Here is a 21,369-nt window from a genome sequence, read left to right on the forward strand (position 1 = left end):
TGCATCCCAAAGGTCTTCAGTGGGGTTGAAGTCAGGGCTCTGTACAGGCCACTGGAGTTTTTTCACACCAAACACATTAAATCACATTACTATGAAAATTCAGAAAAACCTCAATATAGTTCTGCCTGATAGGAATAAGTCAAATAGACCTAGAAGGTGCTTTAGGGAAAGGGGAAAACCTAAACATCTCCATGGTTTTCTTCATAAAATGAAAAAGCCTTTATTTAGACATGGCTATACACAGAGTCTCAATGCACAAACCTTCATCAGTGGTGATCCTCCTTGATGAAGTCATGCTAAAACATGTCTACCTTGGAGATGTTTTTCCCCCCATGTCTTTATAGACTTTGTTTGTGTTCAAGGGCACAGTTATGCTGGAACAGGACAGGGCTGTTCCCCAAACGACCGCCACAAAGTCGGAAGTATACAAGGGTCTAGAATGTCTTTCTATGGTCTAGAATGTACCTTACCCTTCAGTGTAACCAAGGGGCCGGGGCCAGAGCCTGAAAAACAACTCCAGACCGTTATCTATCCTCCCCCAAACGTTTCTCTTGGCATTATGCATTCCAGTAGGTAGTGTTTTCCCAGATTCATCCATCAGGCTGTCAGAGAGTGAGGCGTTATTCATCACTCCAAAGAAACACCGTTTCTTCTGCCCCAGGGCTCAGCCAAGCACATTTTACACCACTCCAACTGACACTTGGCATTACGTATAGTGATCTTAGGCATGTGTGCAGCAGACATAAAGACCCATCTCATGAAGCTCCTAATACACAGTTCCTGGTGCTGATGATGCTTGCAGAGCCCGTGTGGAACTCTTTCTAGTCAGTGATGCAACAGTGATGCAACAGAGGACATGCTAATTTTTTCACATTATACAAGGGTGAGCCGTACAAACCATTAGTGGGATTTTGCTTTAAATGGTATTAATTAGTGCAATCATAGTGTGATGGAGATTTCTAGAAGGCATGGATTCGGAGAAAAACGTGAGCGAACTGCCAGGCTGGTTTTGCTTTGTGCATGGGAGATTCTAAACCACACTCTAAACCACAGAACAGGGCTGACCTCATTAAAACGCCCTGCCAAGTTCATCAGGCAACAAACTAACTTCCTATTTAGTGGTCAGCAGAATAATAAAATTGAGAATAATTCAACTGAGATCAATTATGTCTAGTCCCATTCCACAGATTCTGAGGGGATCTTCTTTGCTATACCAATACCAGACAAAATAAATACAAATAAACAAACAAGAAGGTCAGGGTCTTGTGACCAATCATCCGCCAATGCCATTTTTTTTGGTATTTATTCAGTTTATTGTCCAATCTAAAAAATAACAAGACAAAATATAATAATCACAGAGAAAGCACAAATGAGAATGGCTTACAGTTCATGCCCTTAACAAAGAGACCACAAACAAAGGGCAGTCCAGGACTCTGGCACAATAGACTGGGGGTTAATTGGCCATTCTGACTCCATTATTACATAATGAACGGTGCTGCGGTATCTTTCCAAATTCCAAACCAAGGCTATAGTTTTAGTGATTTTGTACACAAAAGCACACATGGATCTGGAAATGAGTGATGTGTACATACTTGCTCTGAAAGCTATAAAATCCCTTTATGATGTAAACCCCTTTGTCATGCAAATGTCCCCACATCAAACAGATAGTGACAAAGACAAAAATGTCTAGTGCAAACACATTGGAAATTGAAGAGAAACAAATGGGAGGACCAAATTTGTAGTGCAAGTAGTGTCAGAAACTGACCTCACAAAAAACAGCCAGACTGGAGGACCAGGAGCCCAGTTATGTGAAAACCATAACAAATATTTTAACATTGTAATACATAGTATTACTGCAAAAGCTAACTGTATTCTGTATTGTCTTGCGTATTACAAATTACAATAGTTTCCAAGTTCAATTGAATTGTGTTTTTTTTCTTTACAGCACTGTTTTCCTTCTTTGATATACTTGTAATTTTTATAATTATTTACAAAGGAAATCTAATGTATTTGCACAAAAGAAGTATAAATATGGATACTTCTCCTTTATATATGTTACAGCTTAGGAAAACATATTTTACAAAATATTTTACCATGTACATTATTAAGCCCCTTTTGAAATACCATCAAACAGCTCACAAGTTAAATGACTACATCACGTGTATGTCCACAGTGACAACCAGACCATCACACCACATTATCCTTACTGTCTGTATGTGGCCCTAGCAGTGAACTGCATCGGAACTTTACATTTCAGGAATGAATAAATACCCTCATTTGTTTTTGCTGTGAAAACACTGATGTCCACTCATTACACAGTGTTGAAGCCCGTTGGAGCCAGATTACTAAGTTTTCCTCCAAAGACAACAGTTTGAATAGAACACATTGAGCAGTCTCTGAGAGAACATTTAAGGACTTCGTGGACAGCTTAGAAGGTGTGGACATTTCAGTGGCACGGTTTGATGACCCTACTCACTACTGGACGATCCTAAAGGACCAGCACAGACCTAACGGACCAGACTCTTACACGGCCACGTGGCAGTGTATTATTCTAACCCATGTAGTTTCATATCTATAGTAGGCCTACAGTTAGGACGTGATGTGTTTGGAACCTTCTGGAAACCACGGGTTCTCGGCTGCCACACCTTACATAAAGTGATTTCTTGCACCCAGAATTCGCTCTTCCCTACGAATTCTGCTCCAGGTATTCATCAATCATGTTGAGGTTGTTGAACCAGTCCTCATTAGTACCCACTAACGTTTCTATGAAGTCCACCTCCGCCTCTCCTCCTATGCCTCCTCCACCACCTCCACCCACAGGTCCCGGGGCTCCCATTGTCATGCCTCCATTGCTCTGGTGCTGGGGAGGGTAGTCACAGGGTGTTAGTTTATGACCCGGATTGTGCCCAGGGCCATACCCCTGTGCCGGGGTATGTTTGCCCACCGAGGCCACAGGGTAGCTTGGTGGTGCCATGCCGTGGGCCGGGTGCATCATGGTTGACCCTCCAGGCTTCATGACGGCCATGGCGGAGAGGGGACCTCTCATCCGAAGGCTCTGCTGTGACATGGAGGGCAGGGGTTGCCCACAGGGTATCTTCTGCATCTGCCTGCCTACCAGGCTCGAAGCTATCTGGTTTGGGGGAGGTCGAGTGCCAGGAAAATTGGTCGGCATCCCTGCCATGCCTGGTCTCGGGGGGAACTGAGGTCCCCCACACCCCGGAGGGACTCCCCCACTGGGGAATGGGTGCTGGTGGTTTACAGGGTCCAGATGTGGGTGCAAGCCCTGCTGGTTTGGCCACAGTGGAGACTGGGGCTGCTGCGAAGAGGCACACATCATGCGTGGAGTTCTACCCTGATGCAAAGCATGTCGGAGATGGGCTGTCGGCACCAGACTCCCTACCAAGCTCGGTCCAGGCATCCCTGGTCGCGCTATATGTCCCTGGTTGGCAGGTTGCCGTGGAGGCCCACCCACTCCCATCATGCTTTGCCCTGGACGCATGGGCATCCCCAAGTCTTGTGTAGGATGGTAGAACGGTTGCTTGGAGTCAGTGCCACCCATATAAGGTCCAGAGTGGCCCACTTGAGAAAGGGAACCAGGGGGGAAAACTATACGGTTGGATGGCAGAGGGGAGACCATGGAGGGGTTTGGCTGCTGGGATGTACTCATTGTGTACCCACAGTCAGGAGGCATTGTTCGCCCTGGAAGAGAAAAGAGACAAACAGAACTTAATGACATTTAATGATAACATGCGTAACATTTAATGAACAATGAGCTTAGGATCCATGGGCACGATTAGGACTTTAATTCAGATGTACATAAAATATGTAAACAAACATTTAACAAAAGCTTTTCTTATTTAATAATAACTGCCATATGAACGAAAATACTGATTCACTACCTTGAAATGGTGCCACCTGCTGGCACTCTGCAATCTGTGCCCCATTCATTTGCTCCATCTGTCTTTGCTTTTCCTGAATAAGACAAAAGGCACTATGAACACAGCCCTCCCCAAAACAAACAAAAACACCAGCACAGAACTCAGGGCTAATAAACTGATTACAGGGTATTTGCTGTAATCAGTTTAACTTTAATAGGCATTTTACTGTAAACACTTTTACTTAAATCAGAAAATATGCTGAATGCACTCTCCTCATATTTAAACATTATCAATCTGTTTAAATGTCAATCTCTGAAAGTTAGAAGAGTTGGACTGTTCCTGTTTAGGATTTCAGTGTGTCGTAATCCTCAAACACACCTAAAGATAGCGATGAACTCTCCTTGAAGCACAACTCTATGGTCATTTTTATTATTCTTTTATTTCTCCTGCAGTCATGAGATACTTAGACTGACCTGCTGCTGGAGCTGTTTCCTCATTAGCTGGGTTTTCAGAAGCATGTTGTAATGGCTGGCCTGCCCCGCACGAGTGCCTGTGGAGGGGTCCTGTAGATGAGGCATTCCTACACCCTGATCCTGGGGGGGAGGGAGGGAGAGAGAGAGAGAGAGATTTAATCGACATTCCATTTCCAATTTTGGTCATCACTGTGTGCCAACGCATTATCTGATAATGGTTCAAATATGCACACTGTGATGGAGGGATCCCAACACGTGCAACATTCGCTTATCTCATTCTGTCGTCTCATTCTCTCATGACTGTCAAGCCGAGTCTAAAACCAGACGACCACGCTGCAGTGGCTTATGACCACGGTGAGTCTCTCCTCACCACAGTGCACCTCCAACACGCCTGGGAGATGTAGCCTAACCTCCTTCCCCATGGCTAGGGTCATAAATATCTATAAATAACCACAGCTGATTCAAAGCAGAGCCTTGTTTCCCAGCACAGTGGACGGTTGTTTGCGTTGGCCCTGAACGCACCACTCCGACGTACCAGTCTGACGAGGCATTCCCAGATCCCCGTTCCCACAGCACGAGCGCAAGCAGCGTTTTGATCTGGGGTCAGCTAATCCGCACTCGTGGCCGTGAGCAGTTAAAACATCGAAGTTAAACTGATTTTGGATCAGTTGGGGGAACAGCAACGATCGCTTTCATGTTTGGAACGAGAGCGGCAATATGTGGCGCAAACACCTTCTGCCCTGCGGTGCATTTCTGAGCCGCAGTGAATGCTTAAACAGCATCACGTGCCGGATTGTCCAAATGTAAACAAAGTGTACATCAAATACTGAAAGAGGATGTAAACAGCATAGCTGAATACCCGGTGGTCATGTCAAACATCAAGCCAGAACCAAATCCTAATGAAACCTTTAAAACACATGTACTACACATTTCACGTTCTTAGCCAACACTCACGAGTGATCTTTAGGATGCAGTGAAATGGCCCCGGGGTGGGTGGGTTATAGCGCTGCTTTGTAGAAATAAATGGCTTGTCGGCAGCCCCTACTGTTGATAATGGATATTGATCCTGCCCCCGACTCCAGACCATGCGCAGTTGGAGCAAAGAGCTGATGAACACTCCTGTTATTAGCACAGCTACCTACAGAGAATTGAAAAATGTCGGTCTAAGGATCTAAGGGGGAAAAAATTAAGTAATTTTGATGTTTTTTTGTTGCTTTTTTGAAGTGGTAAAGCGTTCAGATAAACATGCATCTTACATAAAGACAATAAAACAGGTAAGGTGAGCTGCGTGGCATTTTGGACCAATCTGCTAAAAGGATGCGATGTACTCTTGGGGGAACACTAGGTGGCGCATGCGGCCTCGCTAACGCATCCAGATTGCACCTTGCAAACCACGCGATTTCGCACACAAACCAGTGTGAGGACTGTAAATACTCAGGGGACCGGTAAAGTGGCGGACAAGCCTGTATTATCTAAGCAAGTCGACTGTTCCATCCGTCACTATCCCTCCTGGGCAGCCCACCGCACCTATTTCCGCAGCCTGATGTCCAAATCAAACACCACCTAACCCCACCAAAGTTGGCCCTTGACCCACGTGACAGGCGTTGTTACCTCAGCTGTATTCACGCGCTTGACGGGACTTACATGTTTGATAGGAATTAAGACGATGAGTTGAAAATAAAACACATAATTACAAAGTTACATTAAACGGCCAAGTTGTACTCTATACCACTTTGTTTGCAGAGTGGTTTGTGCTTATCGAGTGTGACACCCCAACAACCCCCCCCCCCCCCCCCCCCCCCCCGTCTGGCTTTCACACACACACACACACACACACACACACACACACAAAATATTTTCAATAACAAGATAATGGAGCATTGCAAAAAAAAAAAAAACACACCCATTACAGTCTGCCCAGCAATGCAGATATATCCCTGATAGGAAAAGAGTTGTGTTTTGTTCATTGGGCAAGCTGTGTGAAGCAGATGAAGATGGATGAAACACATTCCCATGTTTAGCGGGTTATTTTTAGCTGTTAAAATGAATGTTTATGCACAAAAATGACTAATGTTGTTGTCCCAGTACTGCAATATAGTCTCTCTGTCTCTCTCTCATAAGTCCTGCCTCAAGTAACTCTTGCATGCTGGATCTATGCGACGGTACTTTTTTCAAAACCTCCACCCCATCTTTCTGTTTTATGCATAGCAGTGAGTTTTCCATTCAGCTCACATCCAGGGTGTATTTAATAGGTTAGATATCACGCCAGAGGTTATCAAAGCAATCCGCTCCCTTCGCTGGCAAACACAAAACAACCGTGGCGGAGTTCGTATGAAAGAGGAAGAAAGGTAGAGATAAGTCCCACTGCTCCCACGGTGGCAGCCGCCGGAGCAGAGAGAATCTTCAATTTGAACAGTGACTCTTTCTAAAAGCCACCATTTTACCCACACAATCCCCCTGCCACTCAGCTGCTGTTTACTATTAAGGCAGCATAGACATAGATAATATAAGTATAGATAATAGATCGTCTTAAAGGACAAGTACATTAAATGCAATGTAATATTGTGATGTACAAGGTGAAGGTCTTGAGTGACTTCTTTTGATCTTACTCTGAATCATTTGGGTAAGTACAAGCCAGAGATGTACAGTATAGAATCTAGATTAAGGTAAAACAAACCAAGGGTGATTGTATTCCACAAGCTATTTAAGCAGGTTAAAATACTTAACCCTGCTTCTGAGAAGGAATATTTCAGTGTTCAGCAAATGTTGATTCATACAGCATAGCTAAAAACAACCACCATATAGCTATATATGCCAAATATCAAGCATGCACCTAACCTGAATCAAACCTTTAATGCTACATTTGTAGCTCAGGGTGAACTGCTCCTCTTTCACAGATGTGGGCTAATATATCGGGCCATAACGTTTGACCAGCGGCCGTCACAGTACCGCAGCCCAGCCCGTTTGGACGGCGAGGGGTGGTGCATTGAACCCGCTCTCTCTTCGTTTGACCTTGTGATGTGCAGTGACCGAGCGTTACCTCTGCATGCTGGGGACAGGTAAGAGCTCACGCACACATGTTCGCACGCACGCATGTTCGCACGCACGCATGTTCGCACTGCCGGATGAGTGACACGTCTTACTGGAGCCCCTGAGAAGCGTGTTGGGTTCTCTCTTCTCTGAGAGCTACTGCTGTGTCTGTGACTCTCTGTTCTTGTAATCAGATTTGTGCTTCCTCCTCTCTGTGGATTTTGGTGTAGATCTGAGCAAAACACTGACTTGTCAGCATGTGTGTGTGTGTGTGCGTGTATTTGCTGAGGTATGCTCAAGTTTGGTGGTGAACAGTCTGCTCTATCCTTAGGTCTTACCGTGGGAAAAAAAAGGGGCTCACTCACACACACACACACACACACACACACACACACACACACACACACACACACACACACAATTTCCAAACATAGACCAAGCTAAAATTTAACTGTCATGGGAAACTATCTAAGAGACATTGATGGAAGACAGAGTGAGAAGGATAGAGAACATAACGGAGACCTGATGTATGTACATCTCTATGTAACCTTGCTACAAGCAAGGAGACACAGAGAGAGAGATACAGAGAGATAGAGAGACTGACTGTCTGAAAGTGTGAGACACTTGAACGAGTGAGGGAAAGGAAGAGAGAGATGGTGACAGCGTGCAAACGAGTGTGAATGTGGGAACGAGAACAACAGGAGAGTTAAAAGCAGAGAGTGAGAGAAATGGTGTGTGTGTGCGCGTGTGTGAAAGCATAGGAGAAAGTGGGACAGAAGTACAGAGGGCTGCGCTGTGTGTGTCTGCGTGTGTCTGCGTGTGAGCACGGTGTTACCACAGCGCCAGCTGTCAGAGCTGAAGGAGACGCTAAGAACTCCGACTGCCCCGGTGAATAGGCTTGTATCTCCACGGTAACCACGTTTAACGGAGAGGAGGTTGGGGTACAGTAGTCTGAAAGGATGACCAGCAATACAAGCATACGGCGGTAGCTAATTACTCGCAGCTAACCAATACTCCAGCTTCAGTAAGCGTGTGCGCGCGCACGTCTGTGACGTGTGTGTAAATGTATGAATAGGCAGGGGGAATGCAAGTTAGGGTTTAATGTTGGACAGAACTTTTATTTGTGTTGCTGTTTGTCTCCATGTTGCCTGTATTGTGATGTACTGTACGGTCTCTATGTACTGTGAAAAGCCCACTAAACTCTGATTACTGTTACTTTTTAAAGACCACAATAAGGATTATTACTTACTAAGTAACACTTTGATCATGTGTGCTGTGTGTGGGAGAGAGAGAGAGAGAGAGAGACAGAGAGAGAGAGAGAGAGAGAGAGAGAGAGAGACAGACAGAAAGAGTGAGAGACAAAGAGAGGGAGAGAGAGATGGATACAGAGAGGGAGGCCTCGTGTTGTTGGGCATGAGAGGATGTTAATGAATATGACGCCTGACCTACTTCCACAACACACATGAACTAACCCCCACTCCATGCCCCCTCTCTCTCCCTCCCTCTCTCTCTCCCTCTCTCCCTCTCTCTCTCCCTCCCTCCCTGTCAGTTAGACGGTTCGTTTATGTGGCCTGGAGTTGGCAGGCTGTGCCATCCTTTATGCCAGCCATCCTCTGCTGCCTAACCACGTTCTGCCTAACAGAGACAGACAGACAGACAAAACACACACACACACACACACACACACACACACACACACACACACACACACACACACACACACACACACACACACAGAGATGCTGCAAAACCTTCTGCTCATGTACAGGGCCTGGAAATAGGCAGGAAGGAATGCACACGTCTCGTTGAGAAAAGTCTCGGCCATTTCCACCCCTGTTCACAACAAAATCTGCACCCTTTTGTGAGGCGAATGAAAGAGAGCAGAGAAAGTGGTGAGTGGAGATGAAGAGAGAAAGGAGAAGTCTCTTGTTCTCCTCACGGCTCCTCCAGTCTCGTGGCTTTGAAGCCTGCTAACTATCCTGAGACCCTTTGAAATACCGCCTCAAATTCCCAGACTTCTCCTGGCGCACACACACACGTGCACGCACGCGCACACACACACGTGCGCGCACGCGCACGCACACACACACACACACACACACACACACACACACACACACACACACACCTTCCCACAGCATAACAGTGCCAGACCCAGTTTCATACAGTGAGTCACTTGCCTGCGTGCGCGCACACACACACAAACACACATATGTTCAACTTATTGACGTACACAGTCAAATATGCTCAAAGAAACATTATAGTAGAAACATTTATTGGTGACCATAATGTCCATGCACCATTACTAATTAAACTATTCCCCCATGCATGCACACAGACAGACAGACAGACAGACAGACAGACAGACAGACAGACAGACAGACAGAGACACCTGGTTCTGGGCCAGTGTTAACTTGGCCATGCAGACACTTTATTCACCATTCATTCAGTCTGGCTGCAGCTGGGCTCAGTCCCCTCAGCCTAGCAGAACACACAGACCCACACACACACAAACCACAGCAATAGCTGCTGGTTCGCTGTTCATCCCAAACAATCAGCCCCGTTAGTGAGACCTTCATCTTCGTACTCAGCTTCCTTAGTGCCGTCCTGCCATGCCTCTCTGGACGGAGGTGATTAGCGCGGTGGAACAAAAGCCGTGGTTTTAAACTACAGAGATCCATCAGCTCCCTACAACGCTGCAATTTACCAGAATGCATCACTTCTCCACACTTCCAACACTGCTAAGCTAACAATTCCCTACAAATCCATAACACTGCTGACCTAACGGTTCACTACAACTCCATAATACCATTAATTTCACAGTTCTCCACAACTCCATAAAACTGCTAATCTAACAGTTCCCTTCAAGTCCATAATTCTGCTAATCTAAGTTCCCTACAAGCTAGCGCTCCGTAATAAGGCTAGTGTAACTCCTCGTCCCCCCCCACTCCCCTCTGGAGCGCACTTTACTCTTGTTTGTCCTAAATAGGCCCCTGTCTTGCCCTGGAGCTCTGTCTCTTGCCATCTGTATTCCACCCCCTCTCCCCAGGGCAAGGGCAAAAGGGACAGAGCGGCCAGCCGCGCGTCCACCCCGAGACGGGGCAATCGTCCTGCTGCTCCCATTGCTCTCCCAGGAGAATTCAGTCTAGCCTTGCGATGGTGGTTTTTGGCGTTTTAATGTTATTCTGATTCTCGCCAATTTCCCCACATGAACAGAAGCAAGTGTTTGGAAGCGTTTCACCGTTATATCCCTTTGTGCCTGCACATGGTTCTGTGCGTGTGTGTGCGCGTGCGAGAAGGCTGTGTGTGTCAAGGTTCTGTAAGTGTGTGTGTGTGTGTGTGTAGGTTCTGCTCAAGGGTCTGTCTTCGCTTGGCCACTGAGCTGCTGTTTCATGGTGTGGTAGACAGCCACTGGCTTTGAGCATGACTACCTACAGGGGAGTCAATTCCCATGACGGCCTCCTGAGGATTTGAATTTGATATGTTGCAGTAAGGGGTGTGTGTGTGTGGTGTGTGTGTGTGTGCACCCACGCTCCCTTGCCCACCACTGTGTAATACTAAATGGGTCTGCATTCTTATTTCACATGACTACGAGAGGAATGCCCCGTCACTGGAACATCATCAGTAATGAGAGTCTAAAACACCACAGCTTTCCTTAATCCAGACACCATTCACTTCAGCAGCTAAGAATAATACAGTCATCTTACGTTGTATGTAAACATTATTTCGCCATATCCCGATCTGCACAGTGCTTAAACCTCCATATAATTAATATAATCTGCACTCCACACAGTATAATCTGTATTACACACAAACACACGCTTGGAGATTTCTAAATTGTCCTCATGTTGAAGGAGAGTTCAATATTCCAAGATATTTTAGCAGCAAGGTTGAGAGTATGAAGGTACTCACACACACACACACACACACACACACACACACACACACACACACACACAAAACACCCCCGCACAGAGCTCACATGCATAGAGGACTATATTGCAACATATCCCCAATATAAGAATAGACAGGCCAGTCCCTTAACTGTCCTGGTACATTTGTGACAAACACAAAAACATGATATTTTTGAAAAGTCAAAACATAAAAGGAAGGAGTTATTTTATGCTAAAAAGCACTGGAGTACACAAACTTGGTTTAACTGAGGACACAAACACCCTCTATCTGGTCCACATTAGTTCCGTTAACAGTAAGCAAATCCGAATGCTTATTAATACATAATACATTTATGCAACAGTCATAAGAGTGGGTATGCAGACAAAGAGAGGGAGGAAAAGAGAGAAAGCAAGGCAGTGAGAGAGAGAGAGAGAGGAAGGGGTAGGGGACAGAGAGAGAGGGGGAGGGAGGGGACAGAGAGAGAGAGAGAGAGAGAGAGAGAGAGAGAGAGAGAGAGAGATATAGCTGTAAAAAATAAAAATGTACAACATGGTGGTCTGCCCTCAATCCGCCTCTGGCTCTGCAAGAACTATCAGCAGCACACCAGCACTTCCTTCCGCTAGACTGAGTGTGTGTGTGTGTACATGTATACGTATATATGTGTGTGTGTGTGTGTGTGTGTGTGTGTGTGTGTGTGTGTACATGTATACGTATATACTGTATGTGTGTGTGTGTGTGTGTGTGTGTGTGTGTGTGTGTGTGTGTGTGTGTGTGTGTGTACATGTATACGTATATGTGTGTGTGTGTGTGTGTGTGTGTGTGTGTGTGTACATGTATACGTATATATGTGTGTGTGTGTGTGTGTGTGTGTGTGTGTGTACATGTATACGTATGTGTGTGTGTGTGTGTGTTGGAAGGGGGTGGGTGCTCATGCTTATGAGTAAGTCCATAAGGGAGATAAATGCTAGGCAGTGCTACAGACTTTGTGAACAGCAAGAACTTTGTGACCAGCTTTCACATTCTTACACACACACACACACACACACACACACACACACACACACACACACACACACAGCACGTTAGTTTTAAACCCAAGTCTTCTGTTAGACCATTTCCAGATCAGGGATCACTTGTCGTTAATCACGTTACCCGTTGGCATGGCGCTGTGAAGAAATGTGTTCTGCCAACGTAGACATGGTGGCAGTTCCCCATGAAACCCTCAGACTGCCCTGCTGCCTCACTTTGGTGTGGAGAGGGGGTCGGGGAATGGGGGGGGGTCCACATGCCCCCCCCAGCCTCAGAGTGATAGTCTGGTCTTTCAGTACCCTTCACCTCTGTAATACTGTGCTCAAATACATCAGCTAAACATCATCACTCTGCTCAGAGGAGTTAGAGTTAAATTACATTGTGAACATGTAACACATTTTAGTTTTATAAAGTAAGGCAGTATCTAAGGCAGTATTAATGGCCATATTAGGCCCCAAGTTAATCTGCATCAGTTTTACTACGGAAATGTATTACACAAGCTTACCAAGGTTTTATGTTTATATATATATATATATATATATATATTAGGGGTGGGACGTGATCAAAAAAATTAATCGAATTAATTACAAGCGTTGTAGTTAATTAATCGAAATTAATCGCATTTTAATCGCATTTCAATATTTTACATGAGAAATATTAATTTAAGTTTGAATGATGAATAAATCAATGAACATAAGCATAAACTTCAACATCTTGTTTATTTTTCCAGCAGTCTACTACACAGACCAATAGATGAATGCAGAAAACAAAGCACAGTTTTCAGAACACTGGAAATTCTGACCAAAAATGTTTAATTTTGGGAGCTTTGCTCATGATATTGGAAGAATAAGAAGAAGTGAAGTAAATCAGATGTTTTTTAATACCATTTTAGATGGTAGACTTTTTCTTTAATTTCCCAGGCCTCTGCCACAGGCATCTCCATAGTGCCTAGTGATCTTCTGCATGCTCAAAGCAAATGACTGGATCTTTCATTCATCATCTATAATATGAGCTGTCACACCAAGATAATTCTTGTTGCTAACAGAGGTCCAGTGATCCCCAGTCAGAGCCACATTTGAGCACTCTTCACAATAACCAAATAATGTGATGCGTGAAGTATTGTAATGATCCTTAAGGGATTATTGGGTTACTGTTTCTTTAAGTTAAGTTGTGTGTGCGAGTGGAAAAGTGCGCGAGGAGCGAGAGTGAGAGAGAGGATTCGGTTATTTTTCTTGAGTGAGTTCGCTTGTATTAATGTTGGGCGTACTCACACTAGTCTCTGTGATTCGGGCCCGGGCACGGTTGCCTGCCGAAGCACGGTTCGTTTGGCTAGTGTGAGCGCTCCAACCGTGCCCAGGCCCGGATCAGTTAACCGTGCTCGGGCCCGCTTGAAGAGGTGGGCCAGGGCACGATTCATGTGGACTCGGGCACGGTTCGCTTCTAGTGTGAGCGCTATCCGTGACCGGGCCCGCTTGGTGACTCGTGTGATTGGTTCATTTCGCTGGAACGCAAACATGACGTCAGTGATGCGATGCTCACGTTAAACAGTCATAGCGGCAAAGCGATTAGCAGACAATCGTTATGTTAAATTATCGATAAATCTGTGCTTGCACCGTGTTTCTGCACTCCCAAAACGACTCCAAAAATACAATAAAAAGAGAATCGTGAACTCCATAGTGTTGTGCGAGCGCGCATTTTTCCAAATAAAGCGGCATTGTGATGACGTAAGCGTGCTCGGGCCGGGTTGCTGAAGCCAGTGTGAGTGCAGGCCAGAGGGGGAGTGGGGAGTGGGGAGGGGGGATAACCGGGCCCCAGCACGGAACCAGCAAACCGTGCCTAGTGTGAGTACGCCCTAAATAAAAGAAACGAGTTGTCAACAGTAAACTGTCCTGGTATTTAACCAACGTTACAGTATAAATGCCTCCGCCGCTCGTGCGAGGTGTGCGGAGTCGCGCGCGTCACTAGCGAAAGTTTAATCCAGGCTTGATTAAGTTTAATCAGTTTTAATGGTCCAATGAAGGTAATTTAAAAACCAGGACATTTCCTCACTTAAAAAAACCCCGGGACAGGATGTGAAATACGAACGTTTGGTCACCCTATCGTACTAGGAATACATTTATCAGCTAAGTGATCATTACTGACCTGCGCATTACTACCAACACGTTTTGCGTTGAGGCGGTAACGAAGGGTGGAAGTGCTCGTGTGATAAGCGAACTTCCTACATAAAATGCAAATAACACTAATTTTGTTTTTACTTCCATCTGGAAGTTTCTTATATTTATATTTCCCATCCACCAGCGTAGCGTCTTCACTCATCTCCATCATGCTCATCTTATTGTGCGTCCATATAATCTGTATGTCTGGAACTCGTGCACTGAGAAACATTCCACGGTGCAAAAGTGTCTCATGCGTTAAATGCGTTAAAATGCGTTAATTTTTTTAGTGCGTTAATTTTCCTGTAATTAATTAATCGAAATTAACGCGTTAAAGTCCCACCACTAATATATATATATATATATATATATATATATATATATATATATATATATATATATATATATATATATATTACAAACACACACACACACACACAAAGTCTTTGTCTCTCACTCTTTCCTTGGTCATTATATGCCTCTTCTATTATTCATCTCTCCCTCTTCCTTTTTAGCTCCCCCCCACTCCCTTTATATCCCCTGCTGTCACACTCATGAACACACACGTGCGCACACACATACACGCGCACACACATACACGCGCACACGTGAAGAAGCATGTTGGGATTACAGCTGTCAGAACAGATCACCTCTTTAGACTCCTCACACACTCTGTGCCTACCTTAGAGGAAGAGACCAGCAGAGACTGAACCACTGCTGGCATTAATGCTTGTGTGTGTGTGTGTGTGTGTGTGTGTGTGTGTGTGTGTGTGTGTGTGTGTGTGTGTGCGCGCACACGCCATCTTTAGTAGCATGTATACACACTCTGCAGTGAAAACAGCTGACCGCTAAGTTAGGCACGGGCTGCTACTTTGCAACGCAACTTTTATCAATACCAATTTAAAGTATTGCTGTGTCAGTAGCTTAAAAAAAACAAAATGTCTATTCCATGCAAGGTACGTCCAAACTCCCCCTCCTCTTCCCCTCACACACACGCGGGTTCGTGCGCTGCAAATGCTTGTTAGATGGTGTCGGAAAAGAGCGCTATAAAGAACCTGCTCTCCACTGCTGCTGTGCGTTTGCTTTTTCCACAGCCATCAGATTTAGCGGGCACGCAGATCTCCGCACGACACTACTGGCTAATTAGGGAGAAGATACGAGGCGTCCTGGTCCCCTCCAGAGGGCCAAACACAGCCTGTCCTGTGGCTACAGCCGCACCATCAACGTCCCGCGTTCCATTTATCTCTTCTTTAAACGAGATAAAACCGGATGAATCAGGTTAATTCTGTTAAAGATGTCTCTCAGTATTCAAGAGTCTTTATTGACATGAATTGTGGTTCTCTCTGTCTATGTGTCTCTAAATTTGTTCAATATTTGATACAGTGCATATGGGCATGTGACCTCTCTTTTTAGAGTACCACTCATACACTCCTTCATTTGGTAACAGGGGGAGGTGCTGAGATTGGGTAGCCCCGGAGTGTGAAAGGTGGCGGGCAGGATTAGTACTGACAGATGTCAAAACACATAAACACGAATCACATGCTAGCCCCATTTCACTCAGGAGAAACAGGTTCACTATTTATTTTGCCCCTCCCTGCTTCTCTCTCTCTCTCTCTCTCTCTCTCTCTCTCTCTCTCTCTCTCTCTCTCTCTCTCTCTCTCTCTCTCTCTCTCCACACACACACACACATTTTTTTTAGAAGTCTGCATATTGGTATAACATCAAGTTGTTTGTATTAGAACAAAAAGTACCTTTCTCTTGAACATTCAGTAGTTCAGTGAAAGCCAAATGACTTTGGCTACAAGCGTCATGGAGATGTGGCACTGTGTGGTGGACTTTTCGTCCTGCCTTTCAGTGAGGCACAGATGGCACTACACAGCTCCAGTTTCTTATCTGGACCTCCAGAGATGGTCCGCACAGGGACATTGGTCTTCAGAAGCTAATCACCGCAGTGAGGGTGCTACGGCTGAGCCCCATTTCCTGGGGTTGATGGTGAACCTTTCTGGGATTATGGAGGGGATATCTTCATGAGGTCCTTCGTGTCCTTCGGGAAGTGTATCTGCCTGTTGCTTGTCAGCAAGTTGCGTCATCTCTCCTGTCCATAAAAAATGGAAAAAGAAAAACTGGGAAACTGAGGCCTTCTGGGTAGGACGAGGACAGGGAATCTTTGGTGGGGACTGGAAGATTAGAAGGTTCTAGGGACTTACCAGGGATTTCAAAATCAAAACTGGGAGGTGGCAGTGGAAAGAATGTGCACCAGATTGTTTGTATGGAAATGTTTGCTTCCCCAGCTGTGCCACGTGGGGAGAGCTCTGGTTGCCAACAACCTGGTGGCCACCACCCTGTGGCCTGGATCCAGGGATCTTCAGCCATGTTGGAATGGTATTGAGATACTTTGGGGATTTTTTTGGTGTGGCCGACACCGCCTACTTGCAGCTGCTTCATACCTCTCAGTGCTGGAACGTGGACACGGTTTGGTGGACATTTGGGCCATACTGAAGGCCTTTTATCCACCGGCTACCTGGAGACATACATCACTGAGGTTCTACGTTTGGATGCTGTGACTGGCACACTTGAAGGAAGGCAGCGAGAACGGGGCTGGACAAGTGTGTGTTCTTCACGCAGCTTTGGGAGACTTAATCTCTTCTCCGAATCTACTCTGGAAGAACGGAAGGTGTTTGTGTTTTTCGAGCACATCCAACACACCAAAACTTTGCTTTGTGCGTGTTCACTGTTCAGTCCTTCTATTCTATCACATTATCTGTCTTCATCCAATCCAGGAACGTGTCTGTTACTTGCGGGGTTCATGACGTCAGGCCACCGGCGCATCTGCACAGCTGAGTCCCAAAACTAGTCAGAGCAGCTTGTAATCAAAGTTGTGTCAGAAGTCGGTGAGTCGATGTCAGGAACTCCACAACTGACCCAAAGGTTCCTGCAGTTCGGTGGACGTGGAGGTGAGACTGAACTGTTTTCTGTCCTTCACCATTATTTTGGTTGAGAACGTGGATGACGTCCCCCGTCCTTTAGAACAATAGAACTGGATACATTTGACCCAGCCGAGAGAAAAGCCCCCTACTCCACCCACGTAAGGGCGTCAGACACTCACTTCTTAGACGGCTTCATCTCCCCTTGGCGGCCTGGTGTCTTGAGCCCTGGAACTGCTGTGTGTCCCTGTACAAGCCTCCAATCAAATACAAGCACATCAGCCCCCCAGTGGAGGAGAGCACATGGGAGAACATCCAGATAGGCACCTTGATACCTTGACGGTGTCGGGCTGCGGTGCCCTTCCTGTCCCGAGACTGAATCTTCAGTTCATCTTTTTGCGCAGCGTACATGGTTAGGTGACCCATTTATCTTCTTACAACAATGGGTTCTGCTCCTAAGAGTAGGTCTTTCTTTCCCGCTGTTTATTTTTGGGCCAGAAATGATCAGTAAAACATAAGGATGGCCTAGTTATATTAAGCTTTAGCCACAGCTTAACCAGCTATCCGAGTGTGGTTCAGCAGATTCAAAGTCCACGCTCATGGGACTGATAACTGCACGCCTTAGACTGAACCAAACGGATTACTGTCTGTGGCTTCAAACAAGCATTACACCCAGCAAATGACACTACTGATTTACCAAAGGGTTTTCAGGCCATTTTATTATGCATTTTGTAAAAATATTTCTTTTTTTTTTATTTTCAAGTAGAACTCTTGCCTTCAACATAGAAATGTAATAACTAAATGGGTTAGTTAGAAGATTACAGCAATTATTTACAAAAATTGGACATATGGTTTAATGAGAAAAATTACAAATATTTTTAAAATAGCGTATGAAAAAATGTATCACTGGTGTTGGTTGGGAACTGTTTAATTATGTAAGCATGGCCTAGTTTTGTCAACATGCTCAGTTCTATAACAAGAAAAATTAACGCTGCATATTACACACCCAATCACATGCATGCACACACAGACACACGTACACAGATACGCACACACATAGGAAAAAAACATCTGCTATATAGCTAGGTCAGTTATGCATACTGTACAGTTAGGTGTACTGTCACCACACACATGAACATGTACACACGCACTTTCATTTGACTTTTCAACCGCACTCACATTCTCTCTCTCCCTCTCTCATCTGTATCTCCCATCTCTCTCTCTTTCTCTTTCTCTCTCCTTCATCTCCTCCATCTTTTCACTGGTCTCTCTCCATTCCGTCTCCTTTTCCATTCCCGTCTCTCTCCCTCTCATCACCCGTCTCTGTCCAACCTCCTTCCATCCCCCCCATCTCTCTCTCCATCCCACTTTGTCCTCCATCCCCTGTCTCTCTCTCCATCACCTGTCTCTCTCTCCATCACCTGCCTCTATCTGTCTCTCTCTATATATTCCCATCTCCAGTCCTGTGTGTCTCCCTGCCTCTATCCCTGAGTGTCTATTCTGTCTCTATCTCCTTTGTCTGTCTTTATCTGTATCCCCTCTTTATCTGTCTCTCTCTCTACTCTCTCTCTCTCTGTTCATTTCTCTCTCTCTTTTGTACTCTCCCTCTGCATGTTTTGCAGTACTTGTTTTGTCCTCTGAAGCCTTGTGAAAGCATCATTATTTATGCGACTAGTGCATGCTCTGGGCTATGGAGGATTCGGTGTGTTCTGTCTGCTCTGTGTGCGTTGGGTGTGTGTGTAATAAAGAGCATTAGAAGTATATTGAAACATGAACCAGATTAAAAAAAAAAAAAAAAAAAAAAAAAGATCAATAGCTTCAGTGTTTTGCTTAAGAAAATATTTTCCTGTCCCCCCCGCACACACGCGCTCAGCCAAAAGCCAAATCACTCTCAATCTAGAGCCAGTACTTTTGTTGCCATATCAACCTCTCTCCTAACACACGGTAAAAATGAGCAACAATACACTGTAAACTATTTATTTCATCATCTCAGGCTCTCGATTTCACCTCTTCCTCTCTCTTTCTCCCTCTCTCCGTGCAGTCAACCTCTCTGTGGGACATCTGAGAAGAGGCTTCTGTTGGAAAGCAGGTAAAGACGACGAGCACCGAACGCATGTCAGGCAGAATGGATGAGCAGGGGAAGACGCGTCAGAGGGGAAAACAAACCCACGCAGGTCAATAAAACAGAAGGGAGCGCCTCGGAACCGGCAGCTAACAACGAACCACATGTGTGCGCCTGTGTTTTCTGCAAGTGTGAAAATGTCTACTGATGCAAAGGGGAGGATTATATTTATGCATGTGAGAGAGAGAGGTGAAAAAGAAAGAAAGAAACGGTGTGTGTGTGTGTGTGTGTGTGTGTGTGTGTGTGTGTGTGTGTGTGTGTGTGTGTGAATACTGGCTTGTTTCTGTCAGGAACATGCCTTCTTGCAGAACAAATGGTGGTAGCAGTAGGGCAATCTCAGCTCTGTAATGAATGGCCTCATAAGTATCAAGGACACACACACACACACACACACACACACACACACAGAGAGAGAGAAAAATACATTCACTGTAAAAGTACATATTCCACTATAAAAACAAATGACCAAACAGCAGTACCACAGAGTAACACACACGTGCGCGCGCACACACACACACGCACGCACGAAGTCAGTGTCTCGGTTTGCTGAAATGAAAGACAGTAAACATACAAGTACAACTATTCTACCGCTGAAGTCTGGAGTCTAGACTAAACAGGAATTTGTAGTATGACGACAATAGACAGAGATAGATAGAGAGAGAGAGAGAGAGAGAGAGAGAGAGAGAGAGAGAGAAGGAGTGAGAAAGAGAGAGAAAAGAGAGACAGAGAGAGGAGAAACAGGTTGTGGATACGGCATTATGTAAGCTCAGGTCAACGTAGGGCTAAGAGCAGACCGTTCCTGTTTGCCTTCTGTTGTTCATCTCTCTCAAGCCTTTTTAAGTTCTGTTTTCAGCATGCATACTTTCAAATATACCAGAGAGAACCAACACACACACACACACACACACACAAACACACTTACACACACTAAAAAAAAAAAAAAAAACTTTCCACCAAGCTTCCTGCAATAAGATTCAGTGTCCACATATGTAGCTAGTTGTGAAACTGTGTATCACTAAGATAAAATGTGTGTGTGTGTGTGTGTATGTGTGTGTGTATGTGTATGTGTGTGTGGGAGCACTAAGAATTCCATGTCGCCATGTCGCCCAGTCGTCTCCGTCTGCCTCCTCTATGTCTGTCTCTGACGATACACTCCCCATATCCCCTTTACTCACTGCCTCGCTCTTCTTTCTCTCCCTCCCTCTATTTCTCTTCTCTGTCTATCCATCTGTCTCTCCTCTATTCCCTAATCTATAACTATTTTTAAGAAATGTGTGCATAAATGTATCATATAGACATCATAAATACATTCTAAAGAGAGAACTGAGAAATGTATTATATATAATTGTTAGCTTTGGGGACAGAGAAATCTTACTGTGAGCAACACGGATCCTCACAGAGCAAACCGATTAAACTGGCAAATGTATCCATCTGGAGGCTAAAGTAAGAACATACCTGATGATCTCAATCTATTTCTGTAATTGGGTGAATGTGTGAATGAGCATGTATGGGGGTGTGAGCAAGCGTGTGTGTGGACTGGGTGTGTGTGACCACATGGCCACGAGTGATGACAATCAGGGCATCAATCCATATTAAAAGCTTGGGTTTGGGATTGGAGTAGATTATTGATATGACGGGAGTGTAATGTCATTCCATTTGATAATTGGGAATATTTCCATAAAGATATAATTTATGGAATATGAAAGATTGGATGAGAAAATGTAGATAAGCTACATAGATAATGTAGAAAAGCAGTGTGTGTGGAGGGCTCAGAGAGGTGTGTGTGGAGGGCTCAAGTAGGTGTGTGTGGAGGGTTTAGATAGGTGTGTGTGGAGGGCTCTGGTGGTGGTGTGTGGAGGGCTCTGG

General features: G+C 45.1%; 1 protein-coding gene across 2 annotated transcripts; it reads right to left on the reverse strand.

Annotated features, from left to right (window-relative positions):
* Positions 1-1,298: 1,298 nt before the first annotated feature.
* On the reverse strand, positions 1,299-6,108 carry LOC143475325 (uncharacterized). 2 transcript variants are annotated; one of them, XM_076973152.1, is made up of 4 exons: positions 5,306-6,108; positions 4,352-4,471; positions 3,900-3,972; positions 1,299-3,699 (listed from the first exon to the last, which is right to left on the reverse strand). In XM_076973152.1, exons 2-4 carry the CDS (start codon positions 4,454-4,456, stop codon positions 2,687-2,689), a joined length of 1,191 nt encoding a protein of 396 aa, XP_076829267.1. In that variant the 5' UTR covers positions 4,457-4,471; positions 5,306-6,108; the 3' UTR covers positions 1,299-2,686. The 2 variants fall into 2 exon arrangements, with proteins under 2 accessions (XP_076829267.1, XP_076829266.1); XM_076973151.1 differs by having other exon boundaries at positions 4,352-6,108.
* Between the last annotated feature and the right edge of the window lie 15,261 nt (positions 6,109-21,369).

Source organism: Brachyhypopomus gauderio, chromosome 14 (genome assembly GCF_052324685.1).
Source record: "Brachyhypopomus gauderio isolate BG-103 chromosome 14, BGAUD_0.2, whole genome shotgun sequence".
In the NCBI taxonomy this organism is placed as follows: domain Eukaryota; kingdom Metazoa; phylum Chordata; class Actinopteri; order Gymnotiformes; family Hypopomidae; genus Brachyhypopomus; species Brachyhypopomus gauderio.